The 23,767-nt window shown below is 59.5% G+C and overlaps 13 protein-coding genes across 14 annotated transcripts in view; 5 read left to right on the plus strand and 8 right to left on the minus strand.

Moving 5' to 3' along the window:
- Positions 1–99, plus strand: part of SDRG_08730 (hypothetical protein) — a gene marked incomplete at both ends in the record, with an annotated part of 800 nt that extends 701 nt beyond the window's left edge. The window contains one exon of the mRNA XM_008614626.1: positions 29–99. Within this exon, the coding sequence (XP_008612848.1) occupies positions 29–99 (71 nt within the window). The remainder of the gene's footprint in view (positions 1–28) is intronic.
- Positions 100–475: 376 nt separating this feature from the next.
- On the minus strand, positions 476–2,633 carry SDRG_08731 (hypothetical protein). The gene has a single exon (XM_008614627.1). It carries the CDS (start codon positions 2,554–2,556, stop codon positions 520–522), a length of 2,037 nt encoding a protein of 678 aa, XP_008612849.1. The 5' UTR covers positions 2,557–2,633; the 3' UTR covers positions 476–519.
- A 607-nt stretch (positions 2,634–3,240) lies between these two features.
- Positions 3,241–3,885, minus strand: SDRG_08732 (hypothetical protein; the record flags this gene model as incomplete). Its single annotated transcript, XM_008614628.1, has 1 exon — positions 3,241–3,885. One exon carries the CDS (start codon positions 3,883–3,885, stop codon positions 3,241–3,243), a length of 645 nt encoding a protein of 214 aa, XP_008612850.1.
- A 326-nt stretch (positions 3,886–4,211) lies between these two features.
- Positions 4,212–6,157, minus strand: SDRG_08733 (the record flags this gene model as incomplete). 2 transcript variants are annotated; one of them, XM_008614630.1, is made up of 7 exons in its annotated part: positions 5,955–6,157; positions 5,631–5,905; positions 5,452–5,582; positions 5,141–5,400; positions 4,957–5,100; positions 4,850–4,914; positions 4,212–4,804 (listed from the first exon to the last, which is right to left on the minus strand). In XM_008614630.1, exons 1-7 carry the CDS (start codon positions 6,129–6,131, stop codon positions 4,744–4,746), a joined length of 1,113 nt encoding a protein of 370 aa, XP_008612852.1. In that variant the 5' UTR covers positions 6,132–6,157. The 2 variants fall into 2 exon arrangements, with proteins under 2 accessions (XP_008612852.1, XP_008612851.1); XM_008614629.1 differs by having other exon boundaries at positions 4,274–4,804; positions 4,850–4,903; positions 5,955–6,131.
- A 284-nt stretch (positions 6,158–6,441) lies between these two features.
- On the minus strand, positions 6,442–10,940 carry SDRG_08734 (hypothetical protein; the record flags this gene model as incomplete). Its single annotated transcript, XM_008614631.1, has 11 exons — positions 6,442–6,729; positions 6,773–6,926; positions 6,976–7,047; positions 7,094–7,166; positions 7,219–7,268; positions 7,312–8,697; positions 8,827–9,861; positions 9,912–10,102; positions 10,151–10,531; positions 10,582–10,660; positions 10,695–10,940. 11 exons carry the CDS (start codon positions 10,938–10,940, stop codon positions 6,482–6,484), a joined length of 3,915 nt encoding a protein of 1,304 aa, XP_008612853.1. The 3' UTR covers positions 6,442–6,481.
- Positions 10,941–11,442: 502 nt separating this feature from the next.
- On the minus strand, positions 11,443–12,346 carry SDRG_08735 (hypothetical protein). Its single transcript, XM_008614632.1, has 5 exons — positions 12,207–12,346; positions 12,033–12,162; positions 11,828–11,985; positions 11,723–11,783; positions 11,443–11,674 (listed from the first exon to the last, which is right to left on the minus strand). Exons 1-5 carry the CDS (start codon positions 12,313–12,315, stop codon positions 11,536–11,538), a joined length of 597 nt encoding a protein of 198 aa, XP_008612854.1. The 5' UTR covers positions 12,316–12,346; the 3' UTR covers positions 11,443–11,535.
- A 1,286-nt stretch (positions 12,347–13,632) lies between these two features.
- On the plus strand, positions 13,633–14,575 carry SDRG_08736 (hypothetical protein). Its single transcript, XM_008614633.1, has 5 exons — positions 13,633–13,811; positions 13,858–13,981; positions 14,032–14,186; positions 14,236–14,296; positions 14,341–14,575. The coding sequence occupies exons 1-5, from the start codon at positions 13,679–13,681 to the stop codon at positions 14,495–14,497; spliced, it is 630 nt and encodes a 209-aa protein (XP_008612855.1). The 5' UTR covers positions 13,633–13,678; the 3' UTR covers positions 14,498–14,575.
- A 189-nt stretch (positions 14,576–14,764) lies between these two features.
- SDRG_08737 (hypothetical protein) lies at positions 14,765–15,447 on the plus strand. The gene is made up of 3 exons (XM_008614634.1): positions 14,765–14,901; positions 14,951–15,113; positions 15,173–15,447. Exons 1-3 carry the CDS (start codon positions 14,802–14,804, stop codon positions 15,261–15,263), a joined length of 354 nt encoding a protein of 117 aa, XP_008612856.1. The 5' UTR covers positions 14,765–14,801; the 3' UTR covers positions 15,264–15,447.
- Positions 15,358–16,453, minus strand: SDRG_08738 (hypothetical protein). Its single transcript, XM_008614635.1, has 6 exons — positions 16,158–16,453; positions 16,041–16,109; positions 15,916–15,987; positions 15,744–15,866; positions 15,594–15,695; positions 15,358–15,546 (listed from the first exon to the last, which is right to left on the minus strand). The coding sequence occupies exons 1-6, from the start codon at positions 16,434–16,436 to the stop codon at positions 15,466–15,468; spliced, it is 726 nt and encodes a 241-aa protein (XP_008612857.1). The 5' UTR covers positions 16,437–16,453; the 3' UTR covers positions 15,358–15,465.
- Positions 16,454–16,896: 443 nt separating this feature from the next.
- Positions 16,897–18,140, plus strand: SDRG_08739 (hypothetical protein). The gene has a single exon (XM_008614636.1). It carries the CDS (start codon positions 16,971–16,973, stop codon positions 18,075–18,077), a length of 1,107 nt encoding a protein of 368 aa, XP_008612858.1. The 5' UTR covers positions 16,897–16,970; the 3' UTR covers positions 18,078–18,140.
- Positions 18,141–18,155: 15 nt separating this feature from the next.
- Positions 18,156–18,750, minus strand: SDRG_08740 (hypothetical protein; the record flags this gene model as incomplete). The annotated part of the gene is made up of 2 exons (XM_008614637.1): positions 18,156–18,548; positions 18,589–18,750. 2 exons carry the CDS (start codon positions 18,748–18,750, stop codon positions 18,156–18,158), a joined length of 555 nt encoding a protein of 184 aa, XP_008612859.1.
- A 163-nt stretch (positions 18,751–18,913) lies between these two features.
- Positions 18,914–19,888, minus strand: SDRG_08741 (hypothetical protein). The gene is made up of 4 exons (XM_008614638.1): positions 19,617–19,888; positions 19,411–19,565; positions 19,305–19,365; positions 18,914–19,253 (listed from the first exon to the last, which is right to left on the minus strand). Exons 1-4 carry the CDS (start codon positions 19,871–19,873, stop codon positions 19,160–19,162), a joined length of 567 nt encoding a protein of 188 aa, XP_008612860.1. The 5' UTR covers positions 19,874–19,888; the 3' UTR covers positions 18,914–19,159.
- A 519-nt stretch (positions 19,889–20,407) lies between these two features.
- Positions 20,408–23,706, plus strand: SDRG_08742 (hypothetical protein). Its single transcript, XM_008614639.1, has 11 exons — positions 20,408–21,283; positions 21,323–21,760; positions 21,829–22,041; positions 22,093–22,206; positions 22,258–22,461; positions 22,512–22,562; positions 22,620–22,739; positions 22,780–22,911; positions 22,962–23,050; positions 23,098–23,288; positions 23,340–23,706. The coding sequence occupies exons 1-11, from the start codon at positions 20,564–20,566 to the stop codon at positions 23,657–23,659; spliced, it is 2,592 nt and encodes an 863-aa protein (XP_008612861.1). The 5' UTR covers positions 20,408–20,563; the 3' UTR covers positions 23,660–23,706.
- The last annotated feature ends 61 nt before the right edge of the window (positions 23,707–23,767 follow it).

Consider the following 23,767-nt stretch of genomic DNA (forward strand, 5'->3'; position numbering starts at 1 on the left):
AAGAAGGCCAAGAAGGCCAAGGTCGAAGAGACGGTCGAAGACGAAGAAGAAGAGGTTGTCAAGCCCAAGAAGGCCAAGAAGGCCAAGAAGAGTGCATAGAATATACCGAAACGGATGACTTCAAATAGACAAATTGATATATTGATATATATTATGCGCAGCATCCCATGGCGGCATCCTAGCGACTACTCGTAACTTGCACATCGTCCAAGTCCGAACGGTCTATACTGTCTGTCAGCCTCCGATCCCAGCGCCGTGGCGGTGCTTTGGCGCCATCTTGTCCCACGTGCTTTCGCAAAGTCCATATATATCGGAGCCCAAGTCCATCTCTGTGCGCCTCTTTGTTCCTCCAGTCTACTACCGGTATCGCAACGCATCTGGGTTCCTACCTTGGCCGCAACACGCTACGCAAATTTCTTCCTGCTTCCTCAACCGCCACACTTGCCCCATAGCGCGACCGCATACGCTCGTCTAATCCTGAGACTACAAGAAAGTAATACTTTTCCATATTGCTCGCAGTTAATGCAGTCCGAGACGCTCGTCCATGCCCAGCGCCAAGTTGATGTTCTGCATCGCTTGGCTTGCGGCGCCCTTGAGAAGATTATCGATCGTCACCACGAGCGCGACGCGCTTGTGCAGGCGGTCGACGCTAAAGCCGCCGATGGTCGCGTGGTGCTGACACGCGTTCGTCTTGACCTGCGGCACGCCTTGCGACTGCACGTGCACGAGCGGCTCGTTGGCGTAAAACGACTCGTACAGCGCCGCGACGGCCTCGTCCGACAAGTCTTGGGTCAACTGCAGCGACAGTGTGAGGTGGATGCCCTGAAACCACGGCGCGACGTGGGGCATGAACGCGACGCGCGTCCCGAGCTGGTGGCTCACTTCCTTCTCGTGGATGTGCTCGACGCTCTTGTACGCAAGCAAGTTGTCGTGCAGCACCGTCTCGTCGTTGTTGGGCGAGAGCCCTGTGCCGGCACCGCTATAGCCCGAGACACCAAACACATGCGGTGGCACGGCCGCATCGAGGTACGGCAAAAGCGGAAGCACGCCGAGCTGCGCGCCGGTAGCGTAGCAGCCCGGGTTGGAGATGCGGGTCGCGCCAATGAGCTTGTCGCGCGTGCCCGGCGTCTCGGGCAGGCCGTAGACCCAGGAACTGTTGAAGCGCTGGTCGGCGCTGAGGTCGATCACCACTTGGTTGGGTTCGTTGAGCGCGTCGAGGGCGGTCGCGTACTGCTGGCACATGCCGTTGGGCAGCGCGAGGACCCACACGTCGACATCCCGCGCGATCGGGGACGTCGCCAAGTCCTTGTCGTCAAGCGACGAAAATGCGAGCTCGGGGTTGAGCCGCAGTGGCGTGTGGTAGACGCCGGTCGCCGGGCGGTTCGTGTGCGGGTTGAGCGGCGGCGCGGTTGCGAGATCCAACACCTTTTGGCCCACAAGTGCGCGCGAGCTTGCGACGACCAAGTCCAGTTCTGGGTGGCCGCCGAGGACGCGGATGAGTTCGCGGCCAACGTAGCCGCGCGCGCCCATGAGCCCGACCTTCTTCTTGCCGCTGGAAAAGTGCAACGGCGCGTCGACGTCATGGCCGCCACGGATGCAAACGGTGCCGGCCGAATGCCCCGACACGATTTCGTTGGCGAGCGCGGCCGCCGACGTGAGCACGACCGACGACGTCGATGGTAGCGCCTGCAAGAGCGTGTTGATCTCGTTGAGCTTGAGCAAGGTGCCTTGGCGCCCCGTGTAGTCGCGCGCCGCCATACTCGCATAGTCCTTGCTCATGTCCAGCTTTGGCAACTTGACGCCGTCTTCGAGCCAGCCGCCCTTGGCGTTGATGAAGATCGTCTTGTGCGGCTGGAGCGTGATCGCGAGCTCGCGCGCCGCGACGTCGGCGTTGATGTTGAGCAGCTGCCCGTCCTTGGACTCGCCAAGGCAGGAAAGGACCGGGATCTGACCCGCGTCGAGCGCCGACCGCACGGCGTCGCCGTGGATCGTGTCCACCTCGCCCACGTAGCCAAAGACATCGAGGTCCCGCACCGCGGCTTCAAAGACTCCGCTTGTGATGGGCCGCGCCGGCACGCCCGCGGCCGAAAGCGCGTTAACGAGCTTGCGGTTGGCAGCGAGAAAGACCTTTTTCGCGATCCCGAGCGTCGTCTTGTCCGTGTACCGGTTGCCTTGGACGTAGCGCGGCTCGACGCCGGCCTTTTCGAGCTCGTCGTTCATCTGCGGGCCCGCGCCGTGGACGAGGATCGGGAAGAGCCCCGCCTCTTTGAGAAAGGTGAGCGACGCGACGAGCGTGTCCATCTCGTTCTCGAGCACTTCGCCGCCAATCTTGATGACGGTCGTTCGGCGCACGCCCGGTGTGCCATACGTCGCCTTGTACTCGGCCACGTCGGCGTCCGACGAGACAATCGAGAGCAGCTTGCGGATGACGTTGGTGCTGGCCGGCGTCGGGGGCACGGGCGCCGTCGCGAGGCCACGGAGCCCAGTGTGGCGCAGGCCCCAGCGGGTCTGCTTGGCGGCCTTGGCAGCGCGGAAGAGGAAGCGGGGCGTCAGCATGCGGCCAAGGTGCTCAAAAGCCAAATAGGTCCCGAGGATCTGGCGGCTGCTTCAAGTGCACTTTGGATCGCAGGCGCACTTAACGGAAATGTCATCTTTTTAGCCAATCCACGTCGAGGGCTGTGCACCATAAGAATGCCAGGCGCACGCACTCGACGACGCGCCAAGACAGATGGTGCTGCCACGTCGGAAGGGCCATCCTCGCTTTATCCTCGGTTGGTGACGACGTGCTGGAGAGTCCCAAGCGCACGACAAGCAGCGCAACAGTATGTTTGTTCTTTAGCATTCCTCTGGCACAAGTCCAAGCGACTGACTTCCTCCATTCACAAAGTCACCGTCGACCGTAAGCGACGCCCGGCGTGAGCCACCGAAGCACACACAAGGACTCGCCCGAGCCGGAACGAGTGGAATGCGATGGCAGCTGCAAGTATGTCGAAGCGTTGCCTTGTACCTGGCTTTTCTCACGCCGCCACTTGCCTGCATGAATCGAAGCTAACGTTAGTAGGCTCGATGGCGCCATATCTGTGGCCTACGAGTTCACGTGGCAAAGCTACACCAGTTTCGCAGGCGAACCGGAGGCTACCTGCACGCTCCAATAATGGAACCGCAGCTACAAAGCGCGCGGCAGGCTTGCTGACATTGATAGTACATGGACTAGAAAAGACGTACTAGTAGAGGAGTGTATTAGACAAAAGCAACGAGCCACGCTTGGTCGGGCGTCGGTCCGTTGACGGTGTCGTAGGCTGAGCTCACAATGTACGGGATCGCGTTGTCGGTCGACCCCAAGTACGGCGTTGGCTGCGGCGCGAATCCCTCAAAGTCGAGGAGGGTCACAATCTCTGGGGCAAGCGCAACGCACGTAAAGACGGCCGCGGGGTCCGACGCGTCGGTCGTCGACTGGAGCGTCCGATAAAAGAAGTTTGTGCTGTCCGTGTTGGGGCGAACGTAGCGTGTGGCATCCAGCTTTAGGCCAAAGGACCCGTCGAGGTGCGCCGACGCGGTGAGCACCGCCGCTGTCCATGTTGTCGTGAGGTACGTCTCGGAAAAACCAAAGTAGCCGTGCGAGCGCGACAGCAGCGTAAACTTGGCGCCTGACGCGATGGCGTCGCATACCGTTGGCGCGTCGGTGGGTGCGGGGGTCGGCGCTTTGGTTGGGGCGGGCGTCGGTGCATCGGTGGGAGCAGGCGTCGGTGCTTCCGTCGGGGCGGTCGTCAGTGCCACCACGGGGAGGTGCGTCGGGCTCGTCGTCGCCGTGGTGCGCAGGCGAGCTTCGAGCGTCCATGCAAGTGTCGAGAGAAGCGCCGCCATGATCATTCCCGTCAGCTTCATCCTCTCGGTGTCGTGGATCGCAAAATGAAATGTGAGGTTCAGTGAGACGAGTGATTCTACACAGCTTTGCTCGATCTCATTGTCTTTACCAAGATCGCTTTTCCCAAACGTTTGAGATATTTCAACAATGTACTTTGGTCCTACAGAAGAGCAAGCCGAGCCTCCGCGCCTGTGCACCCACCGCCCGGTGAACGCATGAAGACGAAGGCATCTCTACGCGAAGTCTATGTCCTGAACTTAACGCGAGACACGTTCCTAAATATATATGTACTTTCCCCCTGGTCTATACTCACTGCATAACTGCATTCCAACACATATGTAACATTGGAAGCAATTCGATAGGAGTAGAGTCTAACTCTTCCTAAGCTTGTTCAGTCTAAACCACTAGCTACGATTTCAAGTGCGGTAGACTCGTCGAGGGCCGAAGACTGCTAGACGGACTCCCGAGCAACTTCATCTTGGCTTTTTGTGAATGTAGCGCGCGCTGCTTGGCCAGCACAAAAGCGCGATCGCTGCTCTCAGCACCATCCTCCAGAACTCGCTCGTCGCTCTGTATGCGCGGTGAGGCGTGTGGCAGCGTGTGCTGGGCGTGAAGCGTCCAGCTGTGGTGCACGAGGCGCCAGAATCGCTCGAGCGAATCGTCGATCGCGGTAGCAAAGACATCGCGCTGGCCGCTGCAGTTGGCTCGCACCTCGTCCAGACCCACGCGCTTGGCCGCGAAAAGCTCGGGCTTGGTCTTGCGCAGCCCGCGCGCCGGGACAGGCGCCGACAGCACAATGGACGCGGCTGTCGGTCCTTGAGTCGTCGAGGGTACTTTGAGCAGCGACGTGATCGCACTCACGTCCACGGACGATACGGTCACGTCGCACGGCAGCTGCGTCGCGAGCGGCTCGGGTGAATGGGACGATACAAACCGATACTACGCAGGCATTGAATCCCGAGGAGTCGACTGCTAGCGACAAACTTGCAAGATGAATTCGGGAAGGACGCAGGACGCGTCATGCACGACGTACTCGTCCTAGTGCTCATCTTTCTGCATTCGAACCCGCGAAAATACTGATAGATTGATACCTCGGAGTCGAGGTACTCGGTGCAAGACTCGTCGAGGACCACGCGACAGAGCGCCAAGTAGCGGAGCTCGCCACTCGTAGATGACGTCATTGCGTCGGCCTTGTGCTCAAGGAGCGTGCTGTAGCGCGAGAACCGCTTTGGCAACTAGAGGCACTCACTCCTCTGTTCCCATCACAGGAGTTACCTCGATGGTCGGCGCCGACGTCGCGAGATGGCGGGCGTACGTGTGTCGCTGACCTCGGATCGAGTACCAGCTGTCCTTAAAGATTATCGTATTCTTCTCCTCGTCGCTAGTCAAGCCTAGCGCCACGCAGCGCGGCAGCGAGGCGGCTGGGAGCGAGCAGAAGAGGCCTTTGATCTTGTGCCCGCCAAGGCGTGCGCGGGCCTGGAAGCGCGCAAGCAGCGGGAGATGCTCCATCTTGTACACGTGCTGCACCTGCATCTCTACACGAGATGACCCACTTGGTTCTTATCCGATACGCGGTGTGAGCGTACCCGAGCCCCAGCCTTTGCGGACGTTTTCAATCGCAGCCCGGCGACACCGGAGGCCCTGGGCGTTCGTCTCTTCGAGCCGACGGAGCGTCACGTCTCCTCCTGTCTCGCTCTCGAGGTACACGGCAAACGTACTACATTGGCATATCCGTCAACCCTGGAATCATGATTGAAAGGGCAACCTCAAGTGCAAAGTGGCCTTGGCCGCCAACGCAGCGTCGTCGCTTACTTGGACCTGGTCACGCAGCCACTGCTGCACGTAACGCAGCTCCGTCTCGATCGTCGCGTAGTAGCGGAGCACGAGCGTCATTAGCACGTGGTCGAGCACGCGGTGCAGGCCGTGGTATGCATCAATATACGGCTGCGGGAGCAGGCGCAGCCGGTCGACGACGGGGGCCACGCCCTGCAGACGCCTTTTCTGGAGCGCGAGCGACTCGAGGCGGGCATCGGCCTTGCGCTAGTTTGCACTACCATGAGCAATGGTCCGTGGATCGCGTCGATAGTACACGATGGAGTTGACGCAAGGCGGCGAGGCGAGTGCGCTGCGCCGCGAGGTGCGCGCGGTGCCGGTCGTCGGCGCCGTTCAAGAGCGCGACCATCGACGGCTCCATGCCGCCAAGCAGCGTTGCCTCTGCATTCTGCTGCATTCGCGCAAAGATGAGCTCGCCGCTGGTCGCCTGCATGCGCCGCTTCAAAGAATCGAATCTTGCGCCCATCGTATTCGAAACACTGTTTTATACAGTGGATGAGAGCATACAGTGCCTTCACGTACAGGGATACACTGCCGGTGCTTCCTGCACTATGGGGCTTATGAACCATGCTTGTGACACCTACCGCTTCTTGCGCCCCAAAGCTGCGCCTTGCGGTCAGTGATACAGATATTGGACCAACCGAATCACCGCCGGCCGAACCAAGACGGGTGCACCCCTGACAAGTCAGCCAAGGTTTGCTTGTAGCAACCGCAAGCCCGAGATCTGCACAACTCTGTCCAGCTCTGTATGTCAACGACTTTCAGATTCCACTCGAAGCCCAATTACTCGAGTGTCGAGAGTCCGACCGAGCTCAAATGGCTGCCCACGTCCATGAGCAGCGACGATGCGAGGTCCACCTCGCCCTCGGCGTCGTGTCGCGAATGCTCGTAGCTTCGCAGCGCCGTGCGTGTCGCCAGATTCCGACGTAGCAGTCGCAGCTGCGCCTTCTCCATCGCTTGGGCGAGGACGGATGGCGTTATTTTGGGTGGCGTCGCCGCGTACACCTCATCCAGGGGGCCGCGTGTCCAGCCTACTCGCCAGCGTTATACCATACTTCACAAACATTTATGTACGTGGCGACCGACGCCGAGGGCTGGAACTCATGGGTGTTCTACGCTGCTTGGCCAAGCGCTGGGCCGCCACTTTGGTTAAAATTGCATCAACACGCGCACGGCTCGCCTCTTGACGCGCCTTGGAGATCGATTTGGGCTCGACCTCAATGGGTTTCTAATATGCATCGCAGTCGGCTCTTACGCTGGATACCCGAAGAGTTCACCTGCAGCACCGAGCCGTGACCATCGAGCACGAGGAGCAGCGCCTGGAGTCGCTGCGACGGCGTGGCGTCCGGCTATCCAAGCTCGCTCAAAAGACACCACCAAAACGCAACGACGTACGCTGTCTCGAAGCAGCAGCTGGGCGATTCGATACAGGCAGCGCAGAAACGTACTTGGCGTCAGTGTCGTGGCTCTAGTTGGTGATGCATTTGTCGATGGGTCTCAACATCATCATGGATGCTCACGGGAACGCGGCAGCTTCAAAGCTAATGCTGAGCTCGCGCCGTGTGAAAAGCTACGTCTTCATGAAGAGATATGTGCCGAGGAGGGGCTTGTACCGCAGGAAAGAGGCCCGTGGCTTTCGCCAGCAAGAGAAACGACGACAAGGCGAGCATGTTGGACGAAGCGTGGGCTTGAAAGAGCGCTTCAAGTCGACGCCGATGCTTTGCAAGCAGTGCCGCCACCGCTGGGTCGTCGTCGCTCTCTGGTTCATTTTTGTTCGCGAGGGCAACTGCGGGCTCGGCGACCGCCAAGGGCAAAGTCGGGTCGGCCACGTCAAATGTATGTTTCGCTGGTTGGATGCAGCTGACGTCGCACCAGTCGTCATGCAGCGGTGGCACTTGAGACCGCTGCGGCAGAAGGTCGTCGTCCGCGTTCATGAGCGCAGCCAGGTGCATTGAGCTCGTACTCGACGCTGCCGAGCTGTGCGCCAGGGACGGGGCTTCTGTACGTTCCAGTACGTTGGGTGTTGATGGGGCCTCGCTGACTTGCGACGCGTGGCTGCTGACTTGTGACGCGTGGCTGCTGCTCAAGGCTGCGAGATCTTCCAGCGTCAAGCTCCTTGCATGGTCGTCGCGTCTTGATGACGACGGCACAGTCTCCGCATGTTCGCCGTCATTAGCGCTCGTGACTACGGGGTCGGCTTGGTCCCATGACGCTAGGGGCAATGCCTCGCTCTTCGTCAAGTGCAGTAGTGTCGAGTCTCTCGGCGATGGGACCATCGGCGTTGGCTCCGCCCGGCGGACGGGCACGCGCCGCGGTGCCGTTCGTTGCTGTAAATACCGCTCGCCGTACGTCGACAGTGACGGCGTCGTGTCGACGACGCTGCGCAACGGCGCGCTGGCACGTTGATGCCGGCGCATCATCGCTCGCGTCTGGTCGACCAAGTACGTCTGTTTGGCTTGCAAAACGAGCTTCCACCACGCGACAAGCACCGGGCGCGCACGGCGCATCAAGCAATGCTGGTCAGCAATGCGCTTCCCGCGCGTCGCCACTCGCTGCCAGTGTCGAAAGCGCGCCATGACAAAGTACCCATCCGCGGCGGCGCGATGACGCACGTACGTCACGAGGTCCGACACACACACCAGTTGGACGTGCAGCACCGCATCGAGGTACGATTCTTTGGCCTCCAAAAGCCGCTGCCACGTACGAAAGCAAGCCCGCAGTTGCGACTGTTGCCGACGGCGCCGCCATTCCAGTCGCTGACGCCCGCTGACTCGCGCAGTGCGGCTCAAATGCGCCGCGTAGCAGTGCCACACGACCCAACACCGACGTTGCATCCGCACTGCCTTCCAACGATGCAGCACTCTTTGGATTTGCGCGCGGTGGCCGATGTACGCAGCGAGCACCGACTGCCGAACGCAGCGGCGGTAGCGTTGCCACATGCACAGAGCGCGGGCCAGGAGCTGTCGGCGGCGCTGGGCGACGAGCGACGACACAATGCACTGCGTGTGCATCAGGCGATAAGCTGCGTCGCGCCACGCGAATAGCACTCCTCGTGCGCGTCGGCGACCACATCGGTGTGCGTGGAGACGTGCCAACTGCCTTTGACAAAAGGTGTGGCGCCAACTTACGTAACACGCAATCGCGACGCGGCGCTGCACCTGTGCTTGCACGACGACCCCGCACTGCCGCACTGCACGCTGGGCACGGGTTTGCTGGCGCCACGTCTGCCAGTAGACACGGAGCCCTTGGCGAATACGCCGTCGAACAAAGCGATCGAGGCGGCGGCGACGTCGAACCAAGTGGACAGTGAGCTGTCGCCAGTGCTTCACGCTGTGACGCAGTTGCCATCGTAGCATGTTCGAGTGCTGGAGCTGCGTGTACTGCTGCTGGTGCACGGCTTGTCGCCAGCGACGCCAGACGACCGGCAGTCGTCGTTGCCGCCACCACGCGTCACCAAGTTGCTCGAGCTGTTGCTCGAGCGTAGCGGCCTGCCAAAGATGAAACCAGTACGCGTACCTCGTGCGCCGACGGTGAAAGGCGTCGAGCCGCTGGCGCATACGATGGCTCCAAGCGACGTGGTGCTGCCAACTCTGCAGCATTCGGGTCAGCAACGCTCGTTGGTGCCACAGCGTCGCTGCTCGAAGCCGGACGCGGACGTTGCGGTCGCGGTGCTGACGCATCCAGAGCGCTGCGACCCCGGCGCGCAGACATTGGTGCCGATGAAATCTTGTCGCCATCGTCCGAGCTTGCGCGCTGTGCTGGCGGTGCGCAAGGTACAATCGCCAGTACGCAAAGTGCCGGCGCTGGAGTCGGCGCTGATGCAAAGCTGCCGCGTGCTGCAAGTGCACGCTTTGGCGCCGCATCTCATTCAGCCAGGCGCGCCAGCTTTGAAAGGCGCGGCGCATTTGCTTGTGCGTCGACCAGGTCTGCACGCGCCGCCACGACTGATGGTGTTGCGGAAGGCATCTCGACCAGCGCAGCCAATGGCGCTGGAGGCACTTAGTTTCAGCCCACTGGACGGCCTCTCGCTGACGCTGCTGGTGCGCGACGTGGTGGTGCCAGCGCTGCACGCTGCGCCGACACTGCCAGTCGTCCATCGCCAGCATCTGCAGCGCGGTCGATAGACTCTGCGCGGCGCGGGTCTTCCACGTTGTTATGCATTGCTATCGACAGAGTCCGTGGTCGCCACAAGTCGAACAGTACACAAGACTACCTGCAGATACCGCTCGCGCATCTTGAAGCGCACGCGACCAGCACAAGTGGCTTGGACAAGAGCCAGGAACGCTCGCTGCTGGGAAGAGCGAGCGCACATTCGCGTCAAGATGCTGGCGGCGCGAGCGTGGTCCAAGATAGCGCGCCAGCGACGACAGGCTTGGGCGAGACGGAGACCGCCCATGTGCTCGTCTACGGCGCGGGAGAAGCGCGTCTGCCTTGACCAGTGCGACCAGCGACCGACGAACGTATGTAGCCGCCAGTCGATCATCGCTCGCTGCGCTGTCATCGACGCGTGCGCTTTGTGGACCTTAGCGTCAACTGCGTTGGCCCACGTTGGAAACGCCAGCGCCAGCACGCGAATGGCCATGCGCGCGTACAGTACATTCCAGCGCAAGAGCCGCCACACTACGTGCGCTCGACAGCTCTGGCGCACGGCGACCAAGATTCGAATGGTGGCGTGGCGCCGGCGATGACGATCGATTTTTGCAAAGACGCGGGCGAGAAGACGGCGCGGTTGCAGCCGGAGGCGGCCGCGCCATTGCAGCTCGATGGCCGCCATTCGCTGTGCTCGCTGGACGTGCCAAGTCCACTGCGCGACGGTGTGGCGGAGGCGCCATGCTAGCAGCGCAGCTGTGCGGTCGTGAACATCGCGGATGCGTGCCGCGTACGTGCACCATGCAGAGAGGTATCGTTGGAGACGGCGGGACCGGCCAGGACCGGCGACATGGCGCTTTCGCCTGGCACGGGCTACGACTTCTTGCCATGCACGCCATGTGCGTACGAGTGGCGCGCGATGGTCGGTAGCATACTGCGTCTTGGCGACGACGAGAGGCGCTACGAAAGGTACATGCTCGTGTGGCGATCCAGCAGTCGTCGTCGTCAACGGCGGTGATGCCAAGAGGGCTTTGAACGAAGAAGGGCGGTCCATGGTGTTGTTGCCTTGGAGTATGCCAAGCGAGCTCAGCAGCGCGAGCTGGCGCTGGATCATCGCCATGTCCACGACCATGCCATCCTCGCTGAAGCCCATGCGGTGGCCTCTCCAAGATCGCGTCAATGTCAGCACGTGATTGGCTACATTTTCACACTATATAGCCAATCAAATGACGTATCGGTAGGCTGAGACGTGAAAATGCATGGCTCTCCGCGTGCGCCCGGGATCTCTCGGGTGGCCGTCGCCATTTTCGAAAAAAAATCGTCGTTGGGATTACGACGGATTCTAGTAGAATATGAAGCGGGGAGTTGAATGCTGTAGCTATTGTGCTCGAAATCGCTCGACATCCTGCTTAAATCGCTCAAAGTTCTTTGGATAGGGCTAGGTCTACGATATGATTGATAGATAATACGTGATATTTGGCATTTCTTGATCATTGGATTGGATGCAAGTAATGTATTTAGACCAATCCTCGTCGTCTCGACGCCAGGCCGGCGACAACACCGTTGCTCAAAGACCAAAGCAGAATTGGCCGGTCATCGTGGAAGATGCAAGAGCATGACCACCGCGTATAGACTAAACTAACTACATACGTGCTTGAGTCAAGCAAGGTTGCTCCCTTGACGTGGCTAGCGTCAACAGAAACGCACGACTTCACTACTTAGCGATACATAAAACGACGCAGACTGGGCTAGACCACAATGTACGTCTGCTGCTTGTACTGGACTTCTTCCGGCGCCGCGGGCTGCACGTGCAGCAAGTGCACCATCTCTTCGTCCGTCGGCAGCTGCGCGTTGCGAAGGCACGCGTGGGCTGCGCACAGAAAGACGCTACATCGTCTCGTCGTTCACGGTCCGCAAGCCTCGTCAGTCACGTACCTCGAGCTCAGCGCGTACATCAAGACGGGGCCGCCGTAAATGACCGAGAGCACAAGCGACGCTAGGCGGCGGTCAACCCACGAGAGCGAAGAAGGTGCAACGTACTGATAACGAGGATCGTGTTGCGCTGCTCGGTGGTCGTCGGCACGCCCAAGAAGTACGTTGGCCCTGACCGCAGCGACTCTTCAGTCGCGAGCTTGTCAAAGTAGAACCAGCCCGCGCCGAGAAGCATGAGCACAAAGAGGAATTGCGGCGCCGCGAGCCTACGACCACCAGCGTGAGCATGCAAGCCGTAGCAAGCCATGCGTACGCGTTGAGAAAGGTAAAGAAGCCAAAGACCACCGCGTAGTTGGCGATGAAGAAGAGCACGTTGCGCTGGAAGCGGCGCGAGAGCTCACCGGACGAGTTGGGCAGCGTGTACGGCCGCGAGAGCAGGTCGCCTAGTCGCATCGTCGCTGTTGATGCGCCACGTCGGCTGACGTACCAAGGCCCGCAAAGGTCTGGAGGTCGCGGATGTTGTCGTACGAGATGAGCGAGAGCGGGTTGATCTCGATCGGGCGCTGCGTGTCGACGCTGGTCGACCGGGCGAGCATGGCGGCAGTCTGCAAAATGAGCCGTGCCACGGGTTTCGAATCCGGATAAAATGAGCCAATCCGACGCGGGGGCACTTCTTCAACGCCCCGAACAAGATCCCGCGTTGCGATCTTCCATCAACGCCGACGGACAACGTGGATCCTACATGTCGTACCAAGGTCTTGGTATAAGGAAATAGCTTTTCGAAGCAATTAGCCCTACTGGATCAAAACCGGCAATCGAGCCAAGTGGTTTGGCGTGCGCGCCATCGAGACTCGCTGCAGCTCAGCCCAATGACCGTCTAAGCTATTAGCAAGCGCACGAGCAGGCCTGACATACGAGGCAGCACTTTGAAGGCTGGACGGTCATCATCCCATCACCGTGTCGTTCATTGCAGGAGAGCCGACGAGCTTGGTACACGATAATGAGCCAATCAAATGGGCATGAAGTTCTCCGGAATCTACGAATGTAGCGCCGCAAACAAGCGCCAGAATCGCGGCTTCTCGTCGGCTTGGTACCTGTGCGACTGAGGGCTCCAAATTCTATCTCGCACGGTACGCTCTCTAGTTATATGACACGCGTGGTTCATCAGCCAAGGAAGACGCTGTGATATGATGCATGCACCTCGTATTTACCGCTTGGAGCTCAATCGATTTCTCGTCAAGCCCAGAGATATGGTGTAGCTGAAGCCTCATCCCTTGCACCAAACATGGCACTTTCAGGCCCGATAACCCACTAGCTCCTGTCCAGCTTGGGGCAACCACCAAATTGACAACACACGCACAAAATGAGAGATGACTAGGAGACGTACGACAACGAACACGCAATCCAAGGTAACTCCAATGCTCGGGGAGATTCGAATCCTACATCGTGGCAACCATGCAGTACCACAGCGCCGCGACCAAGCATTGCGAGTGGTGCAGGTTAAGTACACCACTGCTCGAGCATAGTTGAACGGTCTTGGGAGTCCGAAATGTACTCACCCTCCAAGACGTACATGTACTGAAGGTCATGCCAAAGGACAACGAGATTAGCTCTAGACCGCGCACGCAAGTGACAGAGCCGCTTGAAGAGAGACTTGACGCGTCGACCGCCTACACAATCGTCCATCGGACGTCAGTGTCAACCTCATGCGTGTCAGTCGCCAGCCACATCATCGTAGCCCCTCAAAAGTGGCGCCAACCCCACGGCTCATTTTGACCAATCGAACGCAAGGGATGTCTATGACACGCTGAAACCGTCGACGGGCGTGACAAAGTTGTCTTGCGCTTTGTATCCGTAAAATTTTAGCGGTATAATCGTGGCGGCACCACGTGGCTGTCTTCTCTCTCGCCCCACACTGGCAGGGACGCCTCATTTTGTCTTGACGTAGCGCTGAGCAAAATGCCGACGCGCATGCCCCGCGGGAACAACCTCGCCAAGTCGCCGCTCGACCGCATGTACCTGCTCCAGCTGCAGGTCCGGGACCTCATCGACCTGCGCAACTTTCGGGGCTTTTACAGCTTCTTTGGTTTTGGTACGTAGCTCCAACTAGTCGAAACTCGGTGCAAATGTGTGGCTAGGCGATGTTGAGCCCTTCAACGTGCCGCGCGACCGCTGTGAGCTCTCGTGCCGAACGCAGTCGAACCTTATGTATTACTCGTCCAACTACTTTATGATCACAATGCTCCTCGGGTTCGAACACGCGTACGTCACCGCCGTCACCTGCATTCGCATGATCGTCGCTTCGTTCGTAGGCTCATGAACCCCATGTTCATGATCATTTTGACGCTGATCGCCGCTGGATGGGCGTACTGCAACTACCTCACGGCCAACGAGACGTCGGGCAACCCCGTGATCATCCTTGGGGGGCCCACGACGCCGAGCCAGCGCGATACGTGCATGATGCTTGGTATGCCAACCCGCGAAATATGTGGTTTGCTCATCAAGAAATGTGCTAGCTTCTGTCATTCTGGTCATCATCTTTGGCGGACCTCTGCTCTTGTACATTGTGATTGTGAGGTACGATGACATTTGTCTAGAATCTTGTTTTGATGTCGAACTAGTCTCTTTTTGATCATGCTGCATGCGATCATGCGCAACCAAGCGCTCGCGACCTACGAGGAGCTCGAAGACAGATACCACGAGCTCTCATCTTCGTACGAAGACGACTCGCACGGGCATGGCCACCTCATCACGCGCGACGACGAGCACCACATTTAGCCACTTTTTGTTTCGTTATAAATGGCGCACGTTGGAAATTTGTCTGCGTGTCGCCACGCACGGCTGACTCAAGTAGGGATGCGCGAATTTGGCGTGCGTCCTGGCAACACACCACACTAGAGAATCGATACACCAATCAAACGACAGGATCGAAGGGCGCACTTGAAACGCGCGCACTGGGACAAAATTTCGACGAGCTTCCATCGCTGTGATTGGTCGACTCGAGCCAATGAACGGGCGACAGCCCCAAGCGTTTCGCTGTGTTCTGTCAAATTGCGAGCGACAAGCAACAGCACGAGACACGATGATGATCGCCGACGACGAAGAGGTCCTGCTTACGCCCCGCGCCCCGCGGAGACAGCGACGAGTCGCCCTTCGGAAGCTGCGCTACTTCTGGGGCCTTGGTACGTGGCGGCGTCAGCAATGACCAGCGCATGATCATTCGTCGTGTAGATGACCGCAAGCCGTTCACCGTCCCGTCCATGGACAGCCTCTTGGAGCGTACGCGACGCAACGCCGTGGCCTTTTTCGCTGGCTACATGTTTGTCCTTGTCTGCTTCCTCATCGCAGTCCTCGCTGTCGGTGGCTCGCTCTGGTTTGCAGCATGGGCCGTCAGGTATGCGCCACGACAGCGCTCCATAGATGGTACTCAAAAGCCATACCAACGTGTAATAGCAGCTCGCTTTTGCACGCAGCCTGCCGCAACACGAGTGCGCGAGATGTAGAGGCCAGCGCAGCGCCCGAGTACGACAAACTGCCCCTCTGACCGTCCGAGGACCATCGATGACTCGTTTGTCGACACAGTATCGGTCCATCCTGGTGCCGAGCACCGAGGCATGGACAGTCGCAAAGACTGTAAATGGGTTAAATAGATGGTCTACATTGCGTTAAAGGGGCCTTCGACCAATGCGCAGAGCGGCAATAGAGTGTGTCGTATGGTACAGCGCTCATCTTTGGGCGTTTGACGTCTAATTGGGCAGCTGACGGAGCCGGAACTGTTCGAGCGCTGGCAGCAGCTTCTCAAAGCCTTCGAGGACGTCTTCCCACGACTATAGACAGCACTGTTGGTACGACGTATGTATGACAAGAAGCGTACCTCGGCGCCGCATGCGGTGACGGTGCCGGTGACGAAGATGATGAAGCACACACGGGGCTCCATCATGCGGTAGTAGAGACCATGGAAGAGCTCGGGCTCATACTAGTGGAGGTAGAGATGAGGAGCGTTCTTTGATGCAATGGAGCGTACGGTGCTGAACTGGTAGTGTTCGTTGTGGAGTCCTTCGAGGCGGATGCGGTACCCGACGCAGCCGGACGCCGTGACGTTGTGGATCATCAAGTAGTGAATAGCTGCATCTTCGTAGCCGATTTTCTGTTCGTAGCATGATCGTACGTGAAGACGACGCTGTCTATGGCAATACCTGGACGATGGAGAGGAGGCGGTCGGCCGTCGTCCGGAACGCTTCTTCCGACGTGAGCCCGAGCATGACGACCTAATGCATGCAATGGGCTGTAGCTTGCAGCGAGCAAAAGAGATCGTCTGTACCTTGCCAGAGCAGAAGAAGACGCCGGTTGCCTTGGGGTCTTGAAGACGCATGGACGCCCCGCTGAACCGCTAGGACGACGTCAAGACGAGGATACGACGCTGCATCGCGCTACGTACCCGCGGGTTGTAAGCGACGTTGCGCGCCTTGAGCACGAGCTCCTTGAGATCGATCTTGACGCCCAAGTGAAAGGACCCGACGATATTGGCAATGGTCATCGGCCGCTCCTCGGGTGGCAGCTCGCGCTTGGCCTTCGCCTCGGCCCTCGCCTTGGCCCGCTCGATGGCCTTCTCCTTTGAGCGCTTCCTTGCCAGCGTCATGTTCTCATCGGAGGCCAGCGGCGTGACCTTGGCCTTGTACTTCCTCTTGGGCGCGGCCGGCTCGGTGGACTCGGCCATGCTTGCGTGGCTGTCCGTGTTTAAACAATTAACGCTGCATTAAACCCAAGGCGTTAAACAAAAGCAGCCAATGAACACACGCCAACAACCTTTCGCGCCAGAACAACGATTTGACAGCAACGCACTAGTACTTTACAAGCCAGGCATAGGACCGATGCTCTCATATACAGGTCATCCTCCTCGATCTTCCTAGCGGCCCCCTTGAGCTGAATGACTGAAGGCGGTTAAGGCGGTCCATCGTATGGCGGCGATCGAACGGGTTCCATCCGGACATTCTCTACAGCAACGATGGCTTCAACGATACCGTGACCATGCCCGTGGCAGTGAAGGACGCGCTCGCATTTCCATACGCATACCATAGAGCGGTACCGATAACGAGGTAGCGAGGGTCCATCGTCAACGTTTTCTTCGTGCTGGCGACGGCGCGTTTAACCCATTTGTTTAAACTCCGGTCCGCGATCCAAGCGAAACCCCGTCCTACTTAGTATCCGGATACGCTTGGGTCCACGTGGCGTGGATCCGGACGACCACATCATGGCCTGGTCATTTGGCAGAATGCTCAACTCGGTCCAGAGCGCGTGCTACGTGGCGCTCCTCGCGCTCACGGCCGCGTCCAACTTCGTGCTCGTGCCTGTGAACGCGCAGCTCATCATCTCGGCGACGTCGATCGTGTACATTGGTGCGACCTTGAGCCTCAAGCTCAAGCAGAAGCGCGATGCGGCCGGCGAGAAGAACGACGAGGCGATGACCAAGGAGGACGCGTACATGTTTCCCGTCGTCGGCTCGTGCATGCTGCTCGGGCTCTACATCCTCTTCAAGTTTTTCGACAAGGACATGGTCAACCTCCTCTTGACGTCGTACTTTGCCTTGATTGGCACGTACTCGCTCACGGAAGCCTTCTCGCCGCTCGTCCGCGCCGTCGCCTTCTCCGAGACAGAGCGCCACTACAAGCGCTCGATCGCGTTGCCCTACTTTGGCGCGCACGTGCTCGACGTGACGCCGTCGTGGTGCGTCACTGGCGTCCTTGCGGCCCTCTTTGCGGCCGCTTGGTTCCAGACCAAGCACTTTGTGCTCAACAACATCTTTGGCATCTCGCTCTCGATCAAGGGCATCGAGTCGCTCTCGCTTGGCAGCTATAAGGTCGGCGCGATCCTTCTCTGCGGCCTCTTTTTCTACGATATTTTCTGGGTCTTTGGCACCGACGTCATGGTCACGGTCGCCACCAAGTTTGACGGACCGATCAAGCTCCTCTTCCCGCGGGCATTTGCGACCGCGACCGAGAAGGCCAAGTTTTCGATCCTGGGCCTCGGCGACATTGTGATTCCTGGCATCTTTGTCGCGCTCCTCCTCCGCTTTGACGCCCACATGGCGAAAGCAACGACGGCCGGCGACGCGTTTCCCAAGCCGTACTTCCACATCAACATTCTCTTTTACGTGCTCGGGCTCGTGGCCACTGTCGTCGTCATGATCGTCTTCAACGCGGCGCAACCCGCGCTCCTGTACCTCGTGCCCGCCTGCCTCGGGTCGTCACTGCTGACGGCCCTTGCCCGCGGCGAGCTCAAGGAGCTCCTCGCCTACTCGGAAGAAGACGAGGAAGAATCCAAGGACGCCACGCCCGCCGAGGCCAAGAAGGACCAGTAGACGCGACATGATGGCAAACACCAATTTACGCTTTTCTCGTAGTACTATTTGCTGTCTTGCTGCATGCTTGCTGTTATGTTACTTGGTCTTGGCGGCGTGGGCCGCGTAGCTCGAGAGCATGGGCGACACGGCGAGGCGGAAGAAGACGCAGACGAACCAGCACGCGATGCCGTAGAGGTCCCACGCCTTGGGCGCGACGCAGCCGCGCCAGCGCACGCGTGTGCAGGGCGATCCGTCAATGACAGTACGCGGCTCAAACTCGACGAGCGCCTTGTACTCGTGGAACGGCAACGGCATCGTCACGACAGTGTAGAGCACGGACGCGACTTGCTTGGTCGACGATGGGACGCCGGCGTCGAGAATGTGCTCGCGAACCGCGCCACCAAGGACGCGGCGTGTGCAGCCAATGCGGCCGCGGCCGACGCCTGGCGTCTCGAGCGACACGGGCGGCTTGAGCAGCGAGAGCCCGCCCTACATACCGTCGGATGACATGCCATGGAGGATTGTCTACCTGCACCCAGATGCCATTGATCCAGAGGTCAAAGGCAGCGTTGACGTCCAAGGCGACGTCAACCTCGAGCGTATACGCAGGCTTAAAGACTGCGCGGCCATCGCTCGTCGTCGGCGTGGCAAAGACGTCGCGGGTCGACGGGTTGACCCACTCGGCCGCCATGGTGCAAACTCAGATCTCAAGCGCAAACTGGTGGCATCGCCCCACGCGATTGGCTGAAAAAGACACGTAGGCGCTTTTGATTGGTCCGACGGCGGACGCTATATTCGGCATGTGCCGAGTCTAGACAGTACGACACGGCTGAAGCGCCAAAATTCGATCGCTACAAGTAGAGACACGCTCGTCAAGAGGACGCGTATCCAGGGTCCAGCCAAGCCAACGTGCTGTCAGTAACATTGCCAGTGCCAGCGCAAGCGTTTTGCCCAGGATGGTCGAGTTCTGCTGCGTATTAACAATCACACTGTCCAGATAGAGGAGGACACTAGCGGAGGATGCCACGACGGCGTGGCGTGTTGGTGCGTTAAAATAGAGTCGTTGTGCTCGGGCTGTCGACGCAATCTTGATGATGAGCCTAGACTTCGGCGGCGACGTCAAAGCCCAAGTCGTCCTCTTCTTCGGGGATGTTGGAGTTGCGCAAGAACGCGTGGGCAATGGCCAGGAACGTGCTACGTCCATCATGAGCTACATGCCTAGCGCGCAAAGGACGGTCTCTGTACCTCACGGAGAAGATGCTAAATAGGACCGAGCCGCCAAAGTACACGACGAGGACGCCGGTCACTACATGCACGAGGATGAGACCATGCAAGCGGAGGCTGTGCGTACCAGCGAGCATGCCCACGTTGCGCTGCGACGCGCTCACGGACCGGCCGCCAATCTTGAACGGGTTCTCTTCCGTCTCGTTGGCCGTGATCTGCGCCACGTAGTACCAGCCGGCGGCAATGCACATGAGGATGAAGAGGAAGAACGGGTTCATCAAGCTACAAGCGTCGCATGAGGTGAGGACAGACGGGCTATGGATAGCGTAATACATGGAGAGAAAGCCAACGCAGGCAACGACAAGCATGTAGTTGGTGGCGAAGTAGAGCATGTTCTTCCGGAGGCGCGAGAGCGCGATCTCCTTGGCCGGGACCTCGAACGGCTTGGGCTCGCCAAGGCCGAAGAAGCTCACGACGCCGCGGAGGTTGCGCAGGTTCATGACGTCCTTCATCTTGGCCGCCATCATGGCCATGCTGTTCATGGGCGCGAGCGGCGCCGCAATCGTCTCGTCCTTCTTGGTCGTGCTCATGCTGGCGAATTGCGTTATGAAGACAGGAATTATGTGGTGGACGCTTCTGATTGGCCAAAATCCTAACGTCCCTGATTGGAGCCCTCGATCCCAAAGGTGCAAGATACACTGGATCTTTGTATTCTGAAACTGGCGTTTGAAATCAGGATATATTGCGGCCAATTAGGACTCGGCACATGCCACCTCGGAGCCCGACACTCCACGCGTGGCAGCAGCACACACCCGCTCGCAGCAATGACGTGCTGCTGATGCACAACTCGTGCTCACCGACAAGAAGAGCGACCAACGTATGGTGGAGACCTGGGTGGAGACAAGCATCGTTCTGTGCTCGCTCGGCTTTGATAGAGCAGTGCTACGCAGGGCACGGGATCTGGCTTGATGGCGAACTGGCTGGCGCTATGAGACTCGGTGCGGCGATGAAGTCGTTGACGTGCATGCCACCATCGCCGGGCAGAGAGGTCATGGAAGCCACCGCCTCGGCAATGCAAGGCTTTGCATCTGGAGTCACTGCCCATGCACGCTACAAGCCGCCACCACCCACCTTGGGCATGACGACACACCTCGTGTTTCCGATGAGCGCGCTTCCGTTGCGGCACCATGGCCTCTTGCCACTGACGCGTGCGGAAGTAGCTGCGCATATAGCCACACTGGCGCGGACGCATTGTCGCTGCTGGTGCCCAATGGGACAATATGCCACCTTGCACGTGTTTTAAATATGGCAGTGCCGAATCTAGCGTCGCCATTTGCGGTTTTCTGGATCCAATAGATTTGCGACGGTCCGGCGATAGGATGGAGACCTCGGACGTTGGCAAGTGGCTCCAGCGCGACGTCAACTGCTTGGCGGACCCGCAGCGCTCGGTGCGCAAGCGGTCGCTCGAGAAGCTCAGCATGGTCGCGGAGCTTGCGGCCAAGTTTGGCCAAGGCCACCTCGTGAGCTTCTTCCAGTCGCACCTCTTTGAGCCGCTCGTCCGCTGCTTCGCCGACCCGATCGAGAAGAACCGCGAGCTCGGCATCCGCACGTGCACCGAGTACGCCAAGCTGGGCGCGATCGCGGGCGACGGGCGGGAGAAGGCGCTTGTCGTAGCGATCCACGCGCGCATCGGCAAGGCGCCGTTTCCCGAAGGCGCCGAGGAGCTTCGCCTCCAGCTGCTCGATCTTCTCGCCCTCGTGCTGCACGGCGCCATGCCTGACGACAGCACGTTTACGACTTCGATCGGCGATGTCATGGAGACCCTCGCCAAGACTGCGACCGACCCGTTCCCAGATGCGAAAAAAGCGTGCTGCGACGCCATCTTGGTCCTCGCCGCCAAGTGGCCGGCGCAGGTCAAGATGCACCTCGCGACGCTGGCGCGGCCGCTGACCATGAACTTGAGTCACCAGCACGCCCGAATTCGCCTCTGCACGCTCCAGGTAGCGCCTCGGTAGGAACAGCATGAACGATTCGAATAGGCGCTCGAGGTCGTCGTGCCCTGTGGCTCAACGACGCTGCCCGAGCTCATGAAGGACGTACTGCTGCCCAACTTGAGCCGCGTCATGTTCGATCGGTCGGCCGCCGTGCGCAAGCAGCTCGTGCAGGCCATGGCCACGTGGTGCCTCCGCATCGACGAGCTCCGCGCGTTTGAGGCGGCGCTCTTGCCGCTCTTCTTGTCGGGGCTCGCAGACGAGTCGCCCGAAGTGCAAAGTCACAGCTTGGTTCTCCTCGGGCAGCTCAGTACGCTCTGGGTCTCGGATCCGCTGCATGCCGAGCACGACGATGTGGACGAGAGCATGGCGGCGGTGGTGACACCGCCCTTCACGGCGCGGCCCCCGCTCGGCGCACGCCTCGTGACGCGTCGGCTCCTTGCGCAGCTGTTGCCGTCGCTCTTGGACCAGTGCGCCGACTGGACGGTACGTCTTTTTTTATAACGTTGCTTTTGAGATTGGACTATCGCAAGTGACACGTTGATGTCCTCTAGGTCCAGACGCGGGAAAAGGCCACGTCGATATTGCGGGTCGTGCTGGTGCTTGCAGAAGACGCGGCCGATGCGCATGTCGCTGCGATCTTGGCGGCTCTCGCCAAGACGTGTCGGGACGACGAACCGGTGGTTGTCACGAGCGTCCAGTCGGCGATGGCGGTCGTCGGTCACTTCGCCAACCCCGACTTGATCTTTTCGAGCTTGCTCCCGCTCGTAAAACCGGCTTTTGCCGTGGTTGTGGACTCTCACAAGCAGGTCTAATAGGCTGCTGGACGGCTTCCGGGCCAGGACACGTCGCACCACCGCACGAACGGGCTCGTGCTGCTCTCGATGGCGATCGCGGGCATGGCGCAGCCGACGATTTTGCCCCACATGGAGGTAGCGCGTCGTCGACATTTGTGCAAATGCAACTCATACTCTATCGCCTAGCGCATCACGGAGGCCTTGGCCGATGCGGGGCTGCGCGAGGCCGACGCGCCCGAGCTCCAGGAAAAGCTCTCCCTTTTGACAGCGACGATCGTGACGACGGGCGCGCCGCTCTTAGCGACCCATGACTCCTGGGGATTCCGGCTCTTTTGGGTGTTGAGCCAAATGATTGCGTCGACACCCGAGGATTCGACGGCGTTTGACACGGTAGGCCGTGTGTGACCGTCCCTCGCATGATCTTCTACCTTGGATCGTAGGCGACCAACGGGCTATTGGCACTCGCGACCGCACTGCAGCTCGACGTGCCGGTACAAGCACTACGGTGGTGGCTGCTGCAACTCGACGACGGAATATTGGTGGCGTAGGGACTGTATCTTCGGTTTTTATCGCCGCTCGTCGAGACGATCAGCGCCAAGAACGCGGTGTGGTCTAAGGCGTCGCCGCACCGAGTGCTCTTTGACTCGTTGGCGCGTCGGGGTGGCAAGGTACGCGCGGTTTTGTATTGCACTTGTTAGCGCGGTGTAGGCGTGTGGTGCGGCGCTGCCCGTGCTTCTGCCCGTGCTGTTGCGCCACCTCGACCCGGCCCGCGACGCCGACGTCCGGCTCGCCTTCTTGGCGCTTTTGGAAACTATGCTCGGGAACCCCGAGATGGCGCCCGTATGTCTTGTGTGGTTGATACAAAAAGTTGATACAAAGGGTGTCGATAGGCATTTCAGCCTTTTGCGTCGACGCTTTTGGTCAAGGCCATCACGCCCAACATTGTGTGGCAGGGCGGCAAGGTCGCGGCCACGATCCGGTGCGTATCTATCAATCTTTCAAGTCCCAATATCGCGTATTCTGTAGCAAGGTCGCGATGGCGTGCACGTACACGCTCTTGCGGCAGGGGCTGGCGACGACGCCGTGTCTCTTTGAAGCCGCGCCGGTCATGCTGCCGGTGCTCAAGGCCGCACTGGACGATGGCGACGCCAAGACGCGCCAGCTCGTGTGCCTCGCGCTGCAGTTTCTCTTTGTTGCGCTGCCGAATGCGCTTGGCCGTGGGATTTTCTGTTTTGAAAGATTGAAAGATTGATACTTTGGGGGTGTAGAGGAGCCCGTGGCGCAGCTGTACCACGATCTGCTCAAGCGCCTTGACGACAGCAACGACCTCGTGCGCAAGGCTGCGTGCGCCACGTTTGTCGAGTTTCTTCGCGCAGCGCCCACCGCGCATTTCCAAGGCACCATCATCGACTACTCGATGGACGCGCTCTTCGTGCACCTTGACGACAACGACAGCGAGGTCCAAGCAGCCGTGTTTGCCGTGCTGCTCGAGACCAAGCGCATCGATGCGACGCGCCTGCGCCAAAAAGCCAACGAGAACCGGAGTCGTCTGCGCAGCCCGTTCTATTGCGACCAGCTTTTGCTCTAAGAGTCAGCATCGCACGCTGCCCTTGTATCCCACGTCGAACTCCTTCATTCTTATATCCTTGTACATATGGCTGGAGTGTGGTGAGGAGTGGAGCTAAAGTCTCGAGAG

Source organism: Saprolegnia diclina, assembly GCF_000281045.1.
Source record: "Saprolegnia diclina VS20 unplaced genomic scaffold supercont1.27, whole genome shotgun sequence".
Taxonomy (NCBI): domain Eukaryota; phylum Oomycota; class Saprolegniomycetes; order Saprolegniales; family Saprolegniaceae; genus Saprolegnia; species Saprolegnia diclina.

What these genes read in the sequence shown, in the direction of transcription:
- SDRG_08731 (XM_008614627.1), bottom strand. Translation starts at nt 2,556, where the DNA reads ATGCTGACGCCCCGCTTCCTCTTCCGCGCTGCCAAGGCCGCCAAGCAG.
- SDRG_08735 (XM_008614632.1), bottom strand. Translation starts at nt 12,315, where the DNA reads ATGCTCGCCCGGTCGACCAGCGTCGACACGCAGCGCCCGATCGAGATC. An exon ending in CCAGACCTTTGCGGGCCTTG is followed by an intron (nt 12,163 to 12,206) that starts GTACGTCAGCCG and finishes CGATGCGACTAG; the next exon opens with GCGACCTGCTCTCGCGGCCG. An exon ending in TTCTTTACCTTTCTCAACGC is followed by an intron (nt 11,986 to 12,032) that starts GTACGCATGGCT and finishes TGGTGGTCGTAG; the next exon opens with GCTCGCGGCGCCGCAATTCC.
- SDRG_08736 (XM_008614633.1), top strand. Translation starts at nt 13,679, where the DNA reads ATGCCGACGCGCATGCCCCGCGGGAACAACCTCGCCAAGTCGCCGCTC. An exon ending in TTACAGCTTCTTTGGTTTTG is followed by an intron (nt 13,812 to 13,857) that starts GTACGTAGCTCC and finishes ATGTGTGGCTAG; the next exon opens with GCGATGTTGAGCCCTTCAAC. An exon ending in CTCCTCGGGTTCGAACACGC is followed by an intron (nt 13,982 to 14,031) that starts GTACGTCACCGC and finishes CTTCGTTCGTAG; the next exon opens with GCTCATGAACCCCATGTTCA.
- SDRG_08737 (XM_008614634.1), top strand. Translation starts at nt 14,802, where the DNA reads ATGATGATCGCCGACGACGAAGAGGTCCTGCTTACGCCCCGCGCCCCG. An exon ending in GCGCTACTTCTGGGGCCTTG is followed by an intron (nt 14,902 to 14,950) that starts GTACGTGGCGGC and finishes TTCGTCGTGTAG; the next exon opens with ATGACCGCAAGCCGTTCACC. An exon ending in TTTGCAGCATGGGCCGTCAG is followed by an intron (nt 15,114 to 15,172) that starts GTATGCGCCACG and finishes AACGTGTAATAG; the next exon opens with CAGCTCGCTTTTGCACGCAG.
- SDRG_08738 (XM_008614635.1), bottom strand. Translation starts at nt 16,436, where the DNA reads ATGGCCGAGTCCACCGAGCCGGCCGCGCCCAAGAGGAAGTACAAGGCC. An exon ending in ACGTCGCTTACAACCCGCGG is followed by an intron (nt 16,110 to 16,157) that starts GTACGTAGCGCG and finishes ACGTCGTCCTAG; the next exon opens with CGGTTCAGCGGGGCGTCCAT. An exon ending in TCACCGCATGCGGCGCCGAG is followed by an intron (nt 15,547 to 15,593) that starts GTACGCTTCTTG and finishes TGCTGTCTATAG; the next exon opens with TCGTGGGAAGACGTCCTCGA.
- SDRG_08739 (XM_008614636.1), top strand. Translation starts at nt 16,971, where the DNA reads ATGGCCTGGTCATTTGGCAGAATGCTCAACTCGGTCCAGAGCGCGTGC.
- SDRG_08741 (XM_008614638.1), bottom strand. Translation starts at nt 19,873, where the DNA reads ATGAGCACGACCAAGAAGGACGAGACGATTGCGGCGCCGCTCGCGCCC. An exon ending in TGCGTTGGCTTTCTCTCCAT is followed by an intron (nt 19,566 to 19,616) that starts GTATTACGCTAT and finishes CGACGCTTGTAG; the next exon opens with CTTGATGAACCCGTTCTTCC. An exon ending in TTTAGCATCTTCTCCGTGAG is followed by an intron (nt 19,254 to 19,304) that starts GTACAGAGACCG and finishes TGATGGACGTAG; the next exon opens with CACGTTCCTGGCCATTGCCC.
- SDRG_08742 (XM_008614639.1), top strand. Translation starts at nt 20,564, where the DNA reads ATGCCACCTTGCACGTGTTTTAAATATGGCAGTGCCGAATCTAGCGTC. An exon ending in ACCAGTGCGCCGACTGGACG is followed by an intron (nt 21,761 to 21,828) that starts GTACGTCTTTTT and finishes GATGTCCTCTAG; the next exon opens with GTCCAGACGCGGGAAAAGGC. An exon ending in CACTGCAGCTCGACGTGCCG is followed by an intron (nt 22,563 to 22,619) that starts GTACAAGCACTA and finishes TTGGTGGCGTAG; the next exon opens with GGACTGTATCTTCGGTTTTT.